Source organism: Elephantulus edwardii, unplaced genomic scaffold (genome assembly GCF_000299155.1).
Source record: "Elephantulus edwardii isolate Elephantulus edwardi_28Jun2011 unplaced genomic scaffold, EleEdw1.0 scaffold00148, whole genome shotgun sequence".
In the NCBI taxonomy this organism is placed as follows: Eukaryota; Metazoa; Chordata; class Mammalia; order Macroscelidea; family Macroscelididae; genus Elephantulus; species Elephantulus edwardii.
Genome location: NW_006399898.1, coordinates 5,497,649 through 5,511,597, shown reverse-complemented (window position 1 = coordinate 5,511,597; position 13,949 = coordinate 5,497,649). Strand labels below are relative to the sequence as shown.

Sequence of the window (13,949 nt, the reverse complement as noted above, 5' to 3'; positions counted from 1 at the left end):
GCGGGGGGGAGGGTCAGGGCCGCCTGGCTGGCCTCTCTGCCCTGTCCCACCCGCCCTAGGAGACCTCACCTTGACAATGACGTTGTCGTAACTGGTGGGGTTCATGACGTCGTAGCAGATGAGCACAAGGTGGGTGTTCTGGTAGGACAGGGGCCGCAGCCGGTCATAGTCTTCCTGTCCTGGAGCCAGAGGGAGTGGGGGTCAGGAAGATGCCCATCCATCCATCTCATCACCCTGTCTGTGCACAGACCAGCAGATGGGGTCCCTGAACAGGTGGCTCAGGTCCTCACTAGGAAGCAGGGGTGCCCACGATGGGTGCTTGCGGGGTCTTGGGTACGGGGTAGGGGCATGTGGGGACACGTTTGTGGTCGTGACGCCGACGCAGCCCTGACTCTGGACATAAAGATGCAAACTTGGAGTCAGACAGGCTGGGTTCAACCCCTGCCCCCACACTCAGACCCCCGGGGCGCCCCGGGTTCACAGCCACGTCCAGGCAGAGCCCTGGCCTCTGGCATCCCTGAGAAAAGCCACGCTGGCAGCTGGATTCTCCCAGGCCATTCTTCCACTGGAAGGAGTCCTGGTGGCGCAGTGGATTAACTGCTGAGCGGCCAACTGAAAGGTCGGGTTTGAACCCACCAGCAGCTCGGTTGAGGGATGAGGCAGTCTGTGGCTGTAAAGGTTTATAGCCTGGGACGCCCTCTGGGTCTGCCCTGGGGTCAATGGCAGGGAGCCGGCTTTGTTTTATCCTTGCAAACACTGGGGGCAGGGGGGCTGGAGGCAGGGGGGGCTGGAGGCTGCTGGAAAGAGCAGAGCCATACCTCCCTGGCCAGCTCCATACCTCCCTGGCCAGCTTCCCAGTGAGGCCGCCTGGGGTTTGAGGATCTGTCCCCGCCCCTCTCCGGCACCCACTGAAGAGCCTGGAAGCTAGGCTAGAGGGAAGGTGGGTTTAAGAAGACCTGGAGCATTTCATGCTAACAATGCCAGACTCCCAGAAAAAATGCAAATAGAGAAGGGGGCCCCTGTCCAAGATCGTGGAGTGTGTACCTCCTGCCCAAATGGCTTTATCGCTGTGTCAACACCTTGTTCCCCTGACTCACTGCTGATACCTGCCCTCCACCCCTTAATGGGTCAGCGTTTTTCCAAACAACAAGGGCACTCTCCTCCCTTCTTCTCTGGTCAACTACGACACACACTCAGGTGCTAATGAGAAGCCTGGACTCAGAGGCCACCCTGAGGTACCTTGGAAGAAAGGGCTGGCAATCGAGGAAAAAGTACCCCTTGGAGACCTGTGGCTGCAGTTCTACTCTGACGCACGAGCGGGTGCTGACTCCACAGCCAGGGGTGCTCATCCTAACACAGGTCTGGACCTGGGGACCAGCACTGACACTTAAGTGTGTGGACCCCACCATCTCCCCAGAGGGGGTGGCGTGTGTCCTCTGGCTGGAACTGGCTCCTAGCTGACCCTCCAGTGGGTTTTCAGAGACTGCCCATCTTGCTTGCTCCAGCAGAGCAGTGGTAGATTCGAACTGAGAGCCTCAGGGGTGGCAGCACAGGGCTGGTGGTGCAGAGGATTGAGTGCGGGGCTGCCAATCAAAAGGGCGGCATTCTGAACCCCCCCAGGCGCCCACAAGAGAAAGATGTGCAGGTCTGCTTGGGCAGAGGCTTGAAACCTGTGGAAAGCTAATGCTCGGTGGGGGTTTTGTTCCTGCCCGAGACAGCAGAGACAAGGGCCGACGAGGGCCCCAGCTGTGCCAGGGCAGCTCACATACAGAACCTGAGTGTGAAGCCCAGGTGTGTTGGGGAAGGCTGGGGCTGGGCTGTGGCAGTCAGTGGAGGACGTCTGCGTGAAGCCACACGGCCCACTCCCAACTCCACGTGTCTGCAGAAATGTCACCTTCAAGGGACTTCCTGGCCCTGGTTCCCCGTCCTGGTCCCCCCCCTCCCCGCCCCACTGCGGTCCTGTTTTCCTTCCTGGGCACGTCAGCCATAACTGATCCTTGTGGCCCAGCACAGAGCTGGGAGCCAGCCACCTGGAAGGACAGAGCCCACAGGAGGTGGCCACATGTCCCAGCAGGCTGAAAGTATGCTGTGCAGATGACGCAGCCCTTTCCAAGGGCATTTCACATTTGTGCCCTGAGTTCAGGCTGGTGAGCAGGGCAGGGAAAGTCGAGTTTGTCACCTTAAGAGCCCAGGAAAGTACTGGCCAAGGTCAGGCTGGCATGCCAACTCCGTCCACAGTGCCAACGTCAGCCGTCTGGCCAGCCTCTGCACAAGTGCCAGTTCCTCCAGGAAGCCCTCACAGACTTCACAGCCAGGAACTAAGCTCTGGGCCCATTTCCTCATCTATGAGGTGTGGATGCTTCCCACTGGGTCCACATACACACGGTCCCTCTGTGGTGTTTCCACAAATGGTAGGGTCCACACACTGTAATCTTTACACAGGTGGCTGCCTCGGTGTGCGCAGTGACTGGTGGAGTCAAACAGCCAACCCTGTGGTTACCAGCTAGATGCTTAGTCCGCTGCACCATGGGGGTTCCTCCAGATAATCCCTCATCAGCAGTGCCTCAGTTCCCTAAGTGAGGGCCGCTCGGTGTGTGCGGGGGCCCTGCTGAAGCCCTCCCCGCCCTGTCTGAACTCAGCCTTTCACACAGGGACCTAGCAAGGCTGGCCCCACGGATCCCCATGTCACAGATGCACAGACGGAGGCAGTGAGTTGCCCAAGGGCACACATCTGGGGGGAAGCCTGATAAATGGAGGAGGACTGAGCTGCTCTGGGGGTGCAACAGTCAAATCCTGAGCTGTCCCCTGAACCAGCAGCTCCCATAAAGGCCAAAGGAGGCCTCTGGGACAACTGTCCTCTATTGTAGGGGAAACTGGATGGAAATGGACTTGCTGGGACCCCACAACTCCCCCTTCCTGCCCCCAGAAGGCAGGGAGCTGTGCTCACCCTCAGGCCACGGCCCCAGACAGGTGAGCAAAAACTGCTATCTGCACCGGGAAAGACGGGCTCTGAGAGGCAGGGGGCAGCCAGACCCCAGCACCTTCCAGGTTTGCCCCCTGCTGGCCCGGCTCTTCTCGTGGGATCTCCGTGTGAGAAGGGGACCCAGGCTGTGTCCTCCCAGTGCTGCTGACCTGTCACTGGGGACGGGGGGTGGGGGGGAGTCCCACACGCTGCTCCCTCGTGAGTCAGGCCCACCCATCCCGTGACTGCATGGTGCCGGCCTCAGTTTCCTCATCTGCACAGGGGGTGATAGCTGAGCCCCAGAGAGTGGGAAAGGTCAAGGGCTTGTGGGCTGGGCAGTGCTGGGCAGATCAGACGGGCTGCTGTGTTAACTGTGGTCAAAACAGACTTCCTAGGAGCGAGGCTACAGTGCAAGGGGGCTCTGACCCCCAGAGACCCATAAACTAGGGGCCCAACCATACAGTCATGCCACACTGCTCCACAACCCCCCCAAGTTGGACCATAATTATGCCATTTGTTACAACGGGGCCAAGGGGGACCTGCAGGACTTCACGGAGGAGGGAGACGGGGAGGGACAGTGAAGGCTGGGCCCTGGCGGGGCACTGCGCTCCTCGCCGGCTCCCGCAGCCTGGACCCTCCGGAGCCGAGCCCCCTCGTGGCCTCGCTCCACGCACACTGCCGTGACTGCCCTGAATCAGCACCGTGTTGAGGGCTTGTAGGGAAGAAAGGACTCAACCGCCTCTCGGCTGTAGGCCTCTCCTGGCCTCGGGGCTCTGTGGCGTCCACTTCTTACTGCCTCTCAGGCTGAACGCTCGCTCTCAATCTCCAGGGTATAAGGAGGTTCTTGGCACGGGGAGCCTGGGTCCCCCAACATGCTCCATTTCCACCTCGCCTTTCTCGGGGTGTCTGCTTTAGGGTGGCTCATTTTAAGCCTGTTGTGAGGTGCTGTCGGCAACAATCAGCATCCCCTGTGCCATCCTCACCGTCGGCCACGCCCCAGTCACCGCCTCACTGAGGGTCTTCCTCTCCTCGTGGCCTTTGTCCAGGGACAGAGGCATGACAAAACCAGCCAGTAATGCCAGAGGTCATCCACCTGACAGGAACAGTGGCACCCAGCAAGGACAGCATGCAACCCAACTGCATTATGAGCAAGCTGCCCGCTTCCTTCGGTGTGCCACAGGCATCACACTGGTATCAACCCACCCCAACATCTCCTAGGAGGCACAAGACCAAGGCTAGACAGTCAACCTGTCATGCCACACCCAGGTCCGGCCTGGATCACATGCCCGTGGCCACACTGGGGCTTCCCCCCAGGCCTCGCCCGTGGCCCAGGCCCCCTCAGAGCTGCCCAGGCTCCAGTGGTCGGCGGCCCTGCAGGACTGGCGGAAGTGCGATCTCGCCTCAGGTTGTGCTACTTCCTTCGTCAGAGGGCACTTTGCTGCCGCAGCCATCTTTGTGGGGGTCTGGGGTCTCTGAGGCCCAGAGCAGGTCTGAGAGGGGAAGGGGTGTCCTCAGGCTACCAGCAGCCTCCGGCTCTGCTGGAGGGCACACAGGTGGTTCCCAGCTAGACCGAGCTCCTGGCCAAGGGAGGGGACAGGCAGTGTGAGAAGAGGAAGCTGCCGCCAGAGAGGAACCCACTTGTACAAGCCCTCTGGGTTCCACCCACCTGCGTTTCCGCCCCAGACAGAGCTGGGCCTTGGCCTTGAGAGTCCCCAGTCGACTGGCTCATGCGCTCAGCTCCCCAGAGCCTCCAGGGCTCCCCAGTTTCTATGACCCTGGGACACATCCTCTTACCCTCAACTCCTTGGCAACTCTCCGCCCCCACTTTTCCTTCTGGCCTCATTTCAGGTAGGAAAGGAGACCACTGCTTTCCACCTCCCTGGGACCCTCCCAGCCTGGACCCCACCACCCCAAGGCCCAGACGAAGTCTGTCTCTAGCTGGACCTCTCCTCTCCCGGGGAAATGTCAGCCTTCACCACAACTTCCTGCCTCAGGGTGTCAGGGCCTGGCGGGTGATGGCCCAACCGATGGGCGTTCACAGCCCCCGCCCCTCACCACAGACCTGAGCCCTGGTGCCCTCTGCCCCCTCTGGTCCCTCTAGCTCCTTCCACAGGACAGAGACAAGTGGCCAGACAGGCACCCACACACCCAGAACAATCCCCTGGGCCTGTCTGTGGACAAAGTCAGTTGTCCAGGGGCCACTCTGTCCCATCAGTGAGTCGTAAATGGGTCCCTCTGGGCCCAGGCTGGCAGGGTCTAGAGCCTTCTAGAACAACCGTTTCTAGACGTCTCTCTAGCTCGGTCACTTCCCTGAACCCTTCCACCTCTCCCTGTCAGGTCATCCACTATGTTCTCCATATACTTGTCCACCTTTAAGTTCCCTACTGTCCTTTCTCGCACACGACCCTCCCCACATTCAGATGTGAGTCATTCACGCAGCCGGCGTGGCCCGTGTGGACAGACGCCGTGGCCCAGCCTCCCCGGCCGTGTGGACAGACGCTGTGGCCCAGCCTCACCGCCCTGGCCCGTGTGGACAGACGCTGTGGCCCAGCCTCCCCACGTCTTTCTCATGCACCAGGAATGTCCATGAGTGACCACAGCGGGACCCTGGGGAGGGGCAGCCTTATTTCCTGCTCCCCACAGGAGCTCTCTGAGGCCGCCTCTTCCACCCAGAACCTCACAAGGGTCTCAAGCCCCAGCCAAAGAGTCCAGCATAGTGAAGAACAAGAGTCCCCCCATCAGAAAGGGACAGGGTCGGCATATGGTCCAGAACGGGCTCGGGCTGGAATTTCGAGGACTCCTAGAAATCACCATGACAGGTAATGTTTGCCCGGCCCTTCCTTCACGCGAGGAGTCCAGCAGCACAATGGGTAAAGGGCTGGACTTCCAGCTAAATCGTCAACGGTTCAGATTCACCAGCTCCTCTGTGGAGAGCTCAGCCTTGGAAAGTCCGTGGGGCTCTCCTGCCCTGACCTCCAAGGTCACAGATATGAGTCAGTGTGGCCCTCGCAAGGGGTCCTCGGAAGGAATAAATATGTAGCCTCTTTGGTTACTGGCCGGGTGGCGCTATATGGACAAAGGCCTGTCCACTCCCACAAGGATCAGAGCCCGCTCCTGCGACAGGCTGATCCCTCCCATCCCTCCAGGACAGAGTAGGGGAGCCCCACAGGGTCCCCGAGGCTGTGGTCTTTACGGAAGCCCCTTCCCTACAGAGTGACTGGCTAGCCGCCAAATGCTCAGCCTGCAGTGCCACGAGAGCCAACATGACCTTTGTTGTTCTGTGCCGTCGAGTCGCTTGCGACTCATAGTGACCCTGTGTACAACAGCCCTAAACTCCGCTCTGTCCTGTGCCAATCGCACTGTCTCTGACACACCCATCCCGATTACCCCAGTCACTGAATCAATCCACCTCCTGGAGGGCCTTCCCCTCCTGCGCCTGCCCTCCACCCTCCCAAGCATGACCTTAGGGAGCAGAAAACCTCTCTAGTTCCTGGGGTCCCCGTGAGTTGGAACGGATTCCATAGCAACTGTCCGTAGGAGCTGACTCCTCATAAATGTGTCAGCCCTGATTACAGACAGACAGAGGCCCTGACAATCCCCAGGATGAAACAGTCCCTGGAAATCCCACTGAAGTCCTGGTCCGTCTGTCTGTCTATCTGCATTGCATGTGGCTAAAGCCAGGGAGGATGTGGACAGATTCCTCAAGCAGGTGACACTTACACGACTCCCGTGACGGGGCCCCCACTTCCACCCACAGCAGCTCTGATCCCTGTATCTTCCACTAGGAGTTGTCCAGAGCCTTCACATGCCAGTGTCCCAGTGTCTGAGGGTGCATTCCCTGGGCTATGAGGTCCCCCACGCTGAGGTCTGATGGGGGAACCAGCACAGTCTGGGGCGGAGGAGGGGCAGAAACCCCCCTCCGGCTCTCCCTGGGCCCTGGGCAGGGTAGAGTTGTACATCTGAATGGACCCATCTGCAATCATCATAAAATGGGTCTACTGGACTGCTGCCCCTTCTGGGACAGGTCACTGGTGAAGCTGTGAAGTGTTCCAAATGCATTTACTGCCTTGCCACACCCTCTGGAATTCCTGGGGCTTCTCACTCCCCCCAGCCCTCCAGGGAGGGCCTGGCTCAGCTAGGGGGCAGGAGGGGGCCTGGGGAACCCTTATGCCCAGGGGTGGGGCAGCTCTGGACTTGGGCTCAACTCATAGAGTCGGCCTGACACCTCCCCTCGCACACACAAGGGAGGGGTCAGCTGGGACGTGATTCCACGAAGGTCACACACTGAACCCTGAGTCACAGGCTGATGAGCCCCACCTGGGCACCTTTGCTCCCCCAGTGGCTTCAGCCCAGGGGGGAGCCCAGTCCGGAGGAGGTTTCCCAGGGGGGCTGGGTCACAGTCCTCTCCCTGCCCAGCCCTGGCGGGAGGCTCTGGAGCAATCAGCAGGTACCCCCGTGGGTCAGGAGTTACAGGTGGCCGAGCCACCGCTCCCCCAACGCCATCCTTCCGGGTTTTATTTTCTAACACTGTCTGCTCTTTTCCTCCCAAGCAACGGGGGAGGAAGCACACTGCAGCACCAATCATCAAAGCCTGGGCATCGTCGCAAAAAAGCATCGGGCTGGAGACACCGGGCAGAAACCGGGGTCCCCCCTTGCCCCCACTGTCCCCCTGAACCAGAGACCCAGAAAGCGCGTTCTCAGGGCCTCCAAGCGCCACGGGAGCGAAAGGCAGGAGCCGTGCGGAGTGCAAGTGTCGCCCCCGGGCTTCTAGAACCATCGGCGGGATGATGCGGGCACTCAACACACCCAGGGGTCCCCGATCACGGAGGGGCGCACGGAGGCGCGGGAGGCGCCCCGGGACCCCGCGAAGGCCGAGCCTGGGGACACCCCGGCGGGGGAAGCCCGAGAGGGGGACCCCCGGCCCCTGGGCGCGCAGGCGCACTCACCCGCCGTGTCGTAGAGGTTCAGAGTCACCTCCTTGCTGCCCACCATCACGCTGGCCGTGTACTTCTCAAACACGGACGGGGCGTAGTGCTGTCGGAGAAGGTCTTTCAGGGGGCGGCGAGGCCCGGGGTCCCCTCCGCACCCTCACCCCGCTCGGCTCTGCGATCCCCCAAGGCGAGCCCCGAGCTGGGGTGCCCGCTCTCCGCGCTCCCGGCGCCGCTGGAGGTGGCGGCTCCTCCGGGGGCGCCCGTGGCCCCGGGACGCGCCCCAGCGGGGCCTCACCTCGGGGAACGCGCCCTGGCTGTACACCATGAGCAGCGAGGTCTTGCCGCAGCCCCCGTCGCCCACGATCACGATCTTCAGCTCCTTCCTGGCCGGGGCCAGGGCCCCGGGGGCGTCCATCGCCCCGCGCAGGCGGCACTGACACCCCGGGTGCCCGGGAGCGGTGGCAGCGCCCGGGAAGCCCCGCCCCGCGCAGCCTGGGCACCGCCTCCGCCCGGCAGCCGCCCGCGCTGGGCCTTCGGCTCTCGGCCTCGGGGAAACTGAGGCAGCTGCGAACGCGCACGCTCCGCCGCCGCCGCGCCCCCCGCCGGCAGACGCCGCTATTGCCGTTGCTACACGCCGGGCGCCCCTGATTGGCAGCCTCCTCCTCCGGCGGGGACTCTGATTGGCCCGCTCGGCCGCCCGGCTCGTTGATTGGTGGGCTGTGTCTCGGGCTCAGGGTCCGAGGAGCCCGGGAAATGCCCCGGCTTTGCCCCGCCCCGGCGGTGATCTGGGCCAGGCGGGGTCTGGCCTCAGTTTCCCCCGGATGGCAGCGGCAGGCAGGGAGATGCTGTCGCGAAGGCCGTGCCTGCCCACCTGCTCTGGCCCTCGGGGCGCCTCTGTGTCGAGCCGAGGTGCAGCGGGGGGAACTAAGGTTCCGCTCACCTGCCCCCGCCCACACTCCGGGGCGAGCGCGGAGCACGGCGCCCCCTGCCGGCCACTCGTCTGTGCGCAGGCCGCTCGGGGCGCAGGTGAGCGGCTGTCAACACCCAGCTGCCCCCAAGAACGCGGGCTGGGGTCTCCTACCGCCACGGCCAGAGGCGTGAACCGAACTGACAGCGAGCCACCCGCCAGCGGGCACGGGAACACAGGTGGACCCGAGTTGAGGTCAACAAGGCACTTTGGGGGAAGACCGCTAACTCAAGAAATAGCCACGTGGTCTTCACCCCAGGACTCCCCCCACCCCTCTGCCCTCATCAGCGCTGCAGAATTTACTGGACACAGTGCAAGCCCACTCCTTCCTCCTGGTCACTCTTGGGTCCCTATTCAGACCAGTGGTCAGGGCCAGCCAGGGCAGGAAGGCGTGGCAGATGGGCTGGAGTCTGGGCTTCCCAGCAGGACCCTAACCTGTGTCCTCAGAAAGGAAGAGTCCAGATTCCGCATCCTCGCGTCCACCTAGCTGACTTGACTTCCAAATTGTCAGCAAAGATCGGTTAGCGTCACCTGATGGAGCAAAGTGCCAGCATGGCAGTGCCCTAGCTGCCAAGCAAGGTATTCAGAGGGTGCAAGGCAGGGCCTGACCATTGGAGGGCAGCAGCCACCGCCCATGGGCGCTCTGGCTGACAGCTGTCCAAGCCAGGCAGGCCCAGACTCCTCTGACCACCTCACACCTGCTGGGTCAAACACCTGCCCCCTCCCTCCACAAATGCACAGCAACGCATCTGTTCCTTTTTAAATGCATCTTTATTGAGGGGCCAAGGTGTTCCTGCCCTCCAGGAGCCCACAGCCTGGGGTTGGCAGGGCCAGCCAACAAGGGGACTCAGTAGAGGCTGAGATGCAGGGCATGCAGAACAGATCCACCCAGCCCACCGACTTTGGTTATGACTCAGGGGCCGTGGGGTCTCCACAGAAGCTGGCTGTCACACCCATCTCCCTCGGACAGGTGCTGGGTTCTAACTCTGCTTTGGTTGGCCTGTACATGATTTAACTGCCGTGCACTGGAGGTCCCCCTTCCACCGTCACTAGCCAGACTCACAGCAAGCCTTCCTCAGGTTTCTACCCTGGAAGTCTCAACAGGAGACTGCCCATCTTTCTTTCTGGGTATGACTGGTGGATTTCAACTGCTAATCTTTCTCTATCTGCAACATGATACTAATTATGCCACCAGAGTTCTAGTCTGGGCCAATGCAAGGGGGCCTAGAAAATTCCATCAGGTTGCAGAGAGCCTGGGGAGTAAGTTGGGGTGGAAGGATCCTGGATCTCTGGAGCAGCAGAGCCAGGCCCTGGAAGCCCCCTGGCCAGTGGAGGAGGACAGGCGAGGGGTCCAAGTGCAAAGACTTATTACAAGTGAGGTTCCACAAGGGGAGACCTCAGAGTGTAAGCCAGGCTGCAGGAACCCTCACTCACGTAAAGCGTGACGGGAGGAGTGGGCTTGGGGTGAGTTCACGGCCACTGAGCTCCCCGCTGGCTGGCTACTACCCAGCAAGGTCAGCGGTCCGAACCCTCTGCTGTTCCTCGAGAGAAGCACACGGAGGAACTTCTAGAGTTACAGCTGGGGGAACGTTCCCGCCTCTGCAGGGCCACCGAGAACCAGAACCCACCGAGCAGGCACCAGTTTGCTGTTCGGCTGCCCTGGGTTCTGACCCTCCGAGGACCACAGTGGGGAGCAGGGAGATGAGGAGGGGTGTCACTCACAACTGGGAGAGGAAGGGTCACAGCGTGCTCTAAACAAACTCACTGGAACCCCTGGAACCACGAAACGAGCAACAGCTTTCCCAGGACCGTGGACACTGGCCCCTGCCTGGCCAGGCCCGCGGAGCCTCGGCCTCAGTCCCTCACCAAAGTGGCCATGGACATAGAGCCGATGCTGTGGGTGGAGGGGGTGGGGGCTGGATCTGGAGCTAAAAATACTCTGGAATAATGCCAACTGCCTGTGTCCCTCCCCCTGGGTCCCTGCTCCCTCACCTGTGCCATGTCCCAGACGCCTGGCATCCTCAGCATGGACAGGAAGTCCTGGGCGCTACCCAGGTGGCGACTGTGGGGTGAATGCACTGTGTTCCACAGAGACCCACATGCAGGGCAGAGGGCAGAGGGCAGAGGGCAGCGGCAGGAGCAGCCACGGCTAATCCACCCAGGACAAAGGTTCAGCTGGTTGGGATGGGGACAGCAAGGACCCTTCCTGGGTGCCTCATTAGACCCTGAGGGCACACTGTCTGTCACCCACGTCTCATTGAGCACATGAATCTATCGTGAGGTCCCAGAGGTGGCCAGCCTGACCCTGGCTGCCCCACGACTCAGCCCGAAGTCTTTGAAGGTGGGGCAGGGCAGTGCCAGCATCCAGACTCACTCCTCTCCCAAGACTGACCCAAAAAGACTGGCAAAATAAGCGTCCACCCCTCCTTGACAAGGGGATCCATGCACTGAGAGCGGCAGTGGCTGGGGGTGAGCCCCCCAACTCCTCCCAGGTTCTCAGTGGCTGAGGTGGAGGGCAGGGATCGGGCAGCCCCGCCCCCTCCTAGGCCACACAAGGAATGACAGGCAGCATGGCAGAGGGCCAGCCCCCCACAGCAGGAGCCCAGGGAACAAAGGGTGAGAGAGCAGAGGGGGAGGGGGAGAGGGAGCATGCGCATGGGCGGAGGAGGTCACCCAGGTTTTCCAGAACTCACACCTCACTCAGTTTAGCACCTAATTGCTCCCTAATGGAGGCCCTGAGTGGAGGAACCTGCCTGGGCCCCAAGGCAGGTGGGAGGGGCTGTAGAGAGCAGTCATTGACCAGGCAAGGCAGGTGGGTGGCCAGCAGGCCCTCCCCAGGGGAACGGGCAGCTTCAGGGGGGGCTGGGGAGAAAGGGAGGTTACTAATGGGTCATTAGAAAGTGAATTCCACAGCCACTTCTGCCAAGTGCTCCCCACCCTCCTGCAGGAAGGGGGGCACAGGAAGGGGGACAGTTGGGAGGCTCCGAAGGGACAAGCCGGGACCCCTGGCTCAGGAGGTGAGAAGGGCACCCTACTAGCCGGTGCTGGCCGCTCTTCTAGACAGCTTAGTGAGAGCCTGGGCGGGGATGCCAGCAGACAGCTGGCACAGGAGGGCGCCCGAAATAGCCCAGACAGCTGGGGTGGGGGTGCGGGCCTGCGGAGGGCTCTAACTCAAGACACCTGGAGCTCTGCTCTGGCTCTGCCTGTGCTGGCCTCCTGACCTTTGGAGTCACTCTGCTCTCTGGGGAGAGACCCCAAATCATGACCCCATCCCGGAGGAGCTGGGGAGTGGTGTCTCTGGGAGGCCAGCTACTAACACACACAGGAGGAGGGGAGCAGGCCGGCCAACATGGCCAGCACAGGGAGCCAGGCCAGCTGTCCCCTTTGCCCTGGGGCCCTGCCACGTGCTCTCAGCTCTCAGCTTGGGGGAGGAGCTGGCAGCCTCTCCCAGCAACAACCTGACAGTAATGGAGGCCCTGTCCTCCCGGGTGAGCTCTGGACACAACCGTGCCACCCAGGAGAGGTCCCGCAAGGCTGTCAGTTCTAACCCACCAGTGGCCCCCAAGAGGGAAGAGAGTGAGGAGGCATCTCAGACACCGGGGGTCCAGCTCAGCGCTACAGCGGTGCTAGGAGTTAGAATCAACTCCATTCCTGTGGATTTGGGTTTAGCTAAGGGTCACAGAAGCCTCTATCACACGGAACAAGCACCTCCCAGGAACCCTGCAGCTGAGCCCGAGCTCCAGCGGGTGGGCGTGGAGGGGGCCTGGACACAGCGGGATTGGTGGCACCTGGACCCAAATGGCCCAGCAGAGTGAAGGCACAGGGCCAGCACAGGGGTGGGGGTGGGGCTCTGGAGACAGAGCAAGGCTTCAGCCCCCCCCTCCAGGTGTCACCTGGCCCAGGGGGTCCCCAATGTGAGTTGTATCAGCATCATCTGGGGACTTGTTTGCAGGGCAGGCCCTAGGCTTCCTCCCTAACCCTGACAGTCCACATGGCTGCAGGGAGTGGGCTTTCTAGCCCCACGTAATTCCAGGCTCCCTCAGGTCTGGGGAGTGAGTGCTCAGGTCTCATTTTGGCAGAACCGGTAAAGCCTGGCTCTCAGAACAAGGATATGCAGTTGCACCCAAGTCTCAACTGCTGGGTTTCAAACCAAGGCCAGGCTTCTTCCAGAGGCATCTTGGGGGCGGGGATGGAATGGTGAGAATTTCCTGGAGGGGGTGGAGGGGTCAGGGGAACCTCCCTCAGCACTGTCCGGGCACACCCCCCGGGCCTGCTGGAGCCTGGGCACCCCGAGCTTCTAGAAGCAGGGACACCACTTCCAAAGGCAGAGAAACTCGAGATGGGGCCTCGAGCTGCTGCTAAATCCGGAGCCTCACTGCCCGCCCCGCACTGCTGACAGCAGACCTGCCGGGCGGGATGGACCGGGCACACCGGGCACACGGCTGCGGGGAGGGGCCAGAACCGGCCTGGCCAGTTTGGGGGGGGGGGGGATCCGCCTCCGTCGGGCCACGGCCCCCCCAAGCTCGTGCACAATCTGGGAAAGGGGCTCATACCTACCTCGTGGAGAACTGTCAGAGCCAAGTTAGGCCCGCTTGGCTGTCCAGAGGAGGACTGTCCACTTGGTGGGGCTCCCCCCACCGGGGGGCACGCTGTCCCTTCTCCACTCTGTGCCTGGGGGAGGGGAAGAGGGGGTGGTGAGGGTGGCCCAGCAGGGGCCTGGGACCCCACTGACCCGCGCGAGGGGACGGAAGGCTGGACTCCAGGGGCGCTGACCAGTGCCCAGGCGGCCCTCGCCCCGGGATGGACGGGGTGGGGGCTGAGTCACAGGCCGGGCGACAGCGGGAGGGGACCCATCTGCTTCTCCAAAGGCCCCGCCCGCATCCCCTCCCCCAGGACAGCGGCCAGCGGAGGGCTCGCCCCCTGCCCTCGGGGTCCCCCTCCCCGAGGTGTGCCCCGCGAAGGCCCCTCTGGGACCGGCCATCAAAGGGCCGCTGGGGGGCCCGGGGTCAGCCCCGCGGGCGCGCCCTCCTCCTCCTCGTCCCGCCCGGGCCTCCTCGCCGCGGGCAGCCGTCACCGCCCGGGCCGCAGG

General features: G+C 62.4%; 1 protein-coding gene across 1 annotated transcript in view; it reads right to left on the bottom strand.

Moving 5' to 3' along the window:
* RHOF (ras homolog family member F (in filopodia)) overlaps positions 1-8,323 on the bottom strand; it is a 10,589-nt gene extending 2,266 nt beyond the window's left edge. The window contains exons 1-3 of the mRNA XM_006894648.1: positions 8,189-8,323; positions 7,909-7,996; positions 70-179 (exon numbers count right to left, since the gene is read on the bottom strand). Coding sequence (XP_006894710.1) covers positions 70-179; positions 7,909-7,996; positions 8,189-8,308 — 318 coding nt within the window. The 5' untranslated portion in view covers positions 8,309-8,323. The remainder of the gene's footprint in view (positions 1-69; positions 180-7,908; positions 7,997-8,188) is intronic.
* Between the last annotated feature and the right edge of the window lie 5,626 nt (positions 8,324-13,949).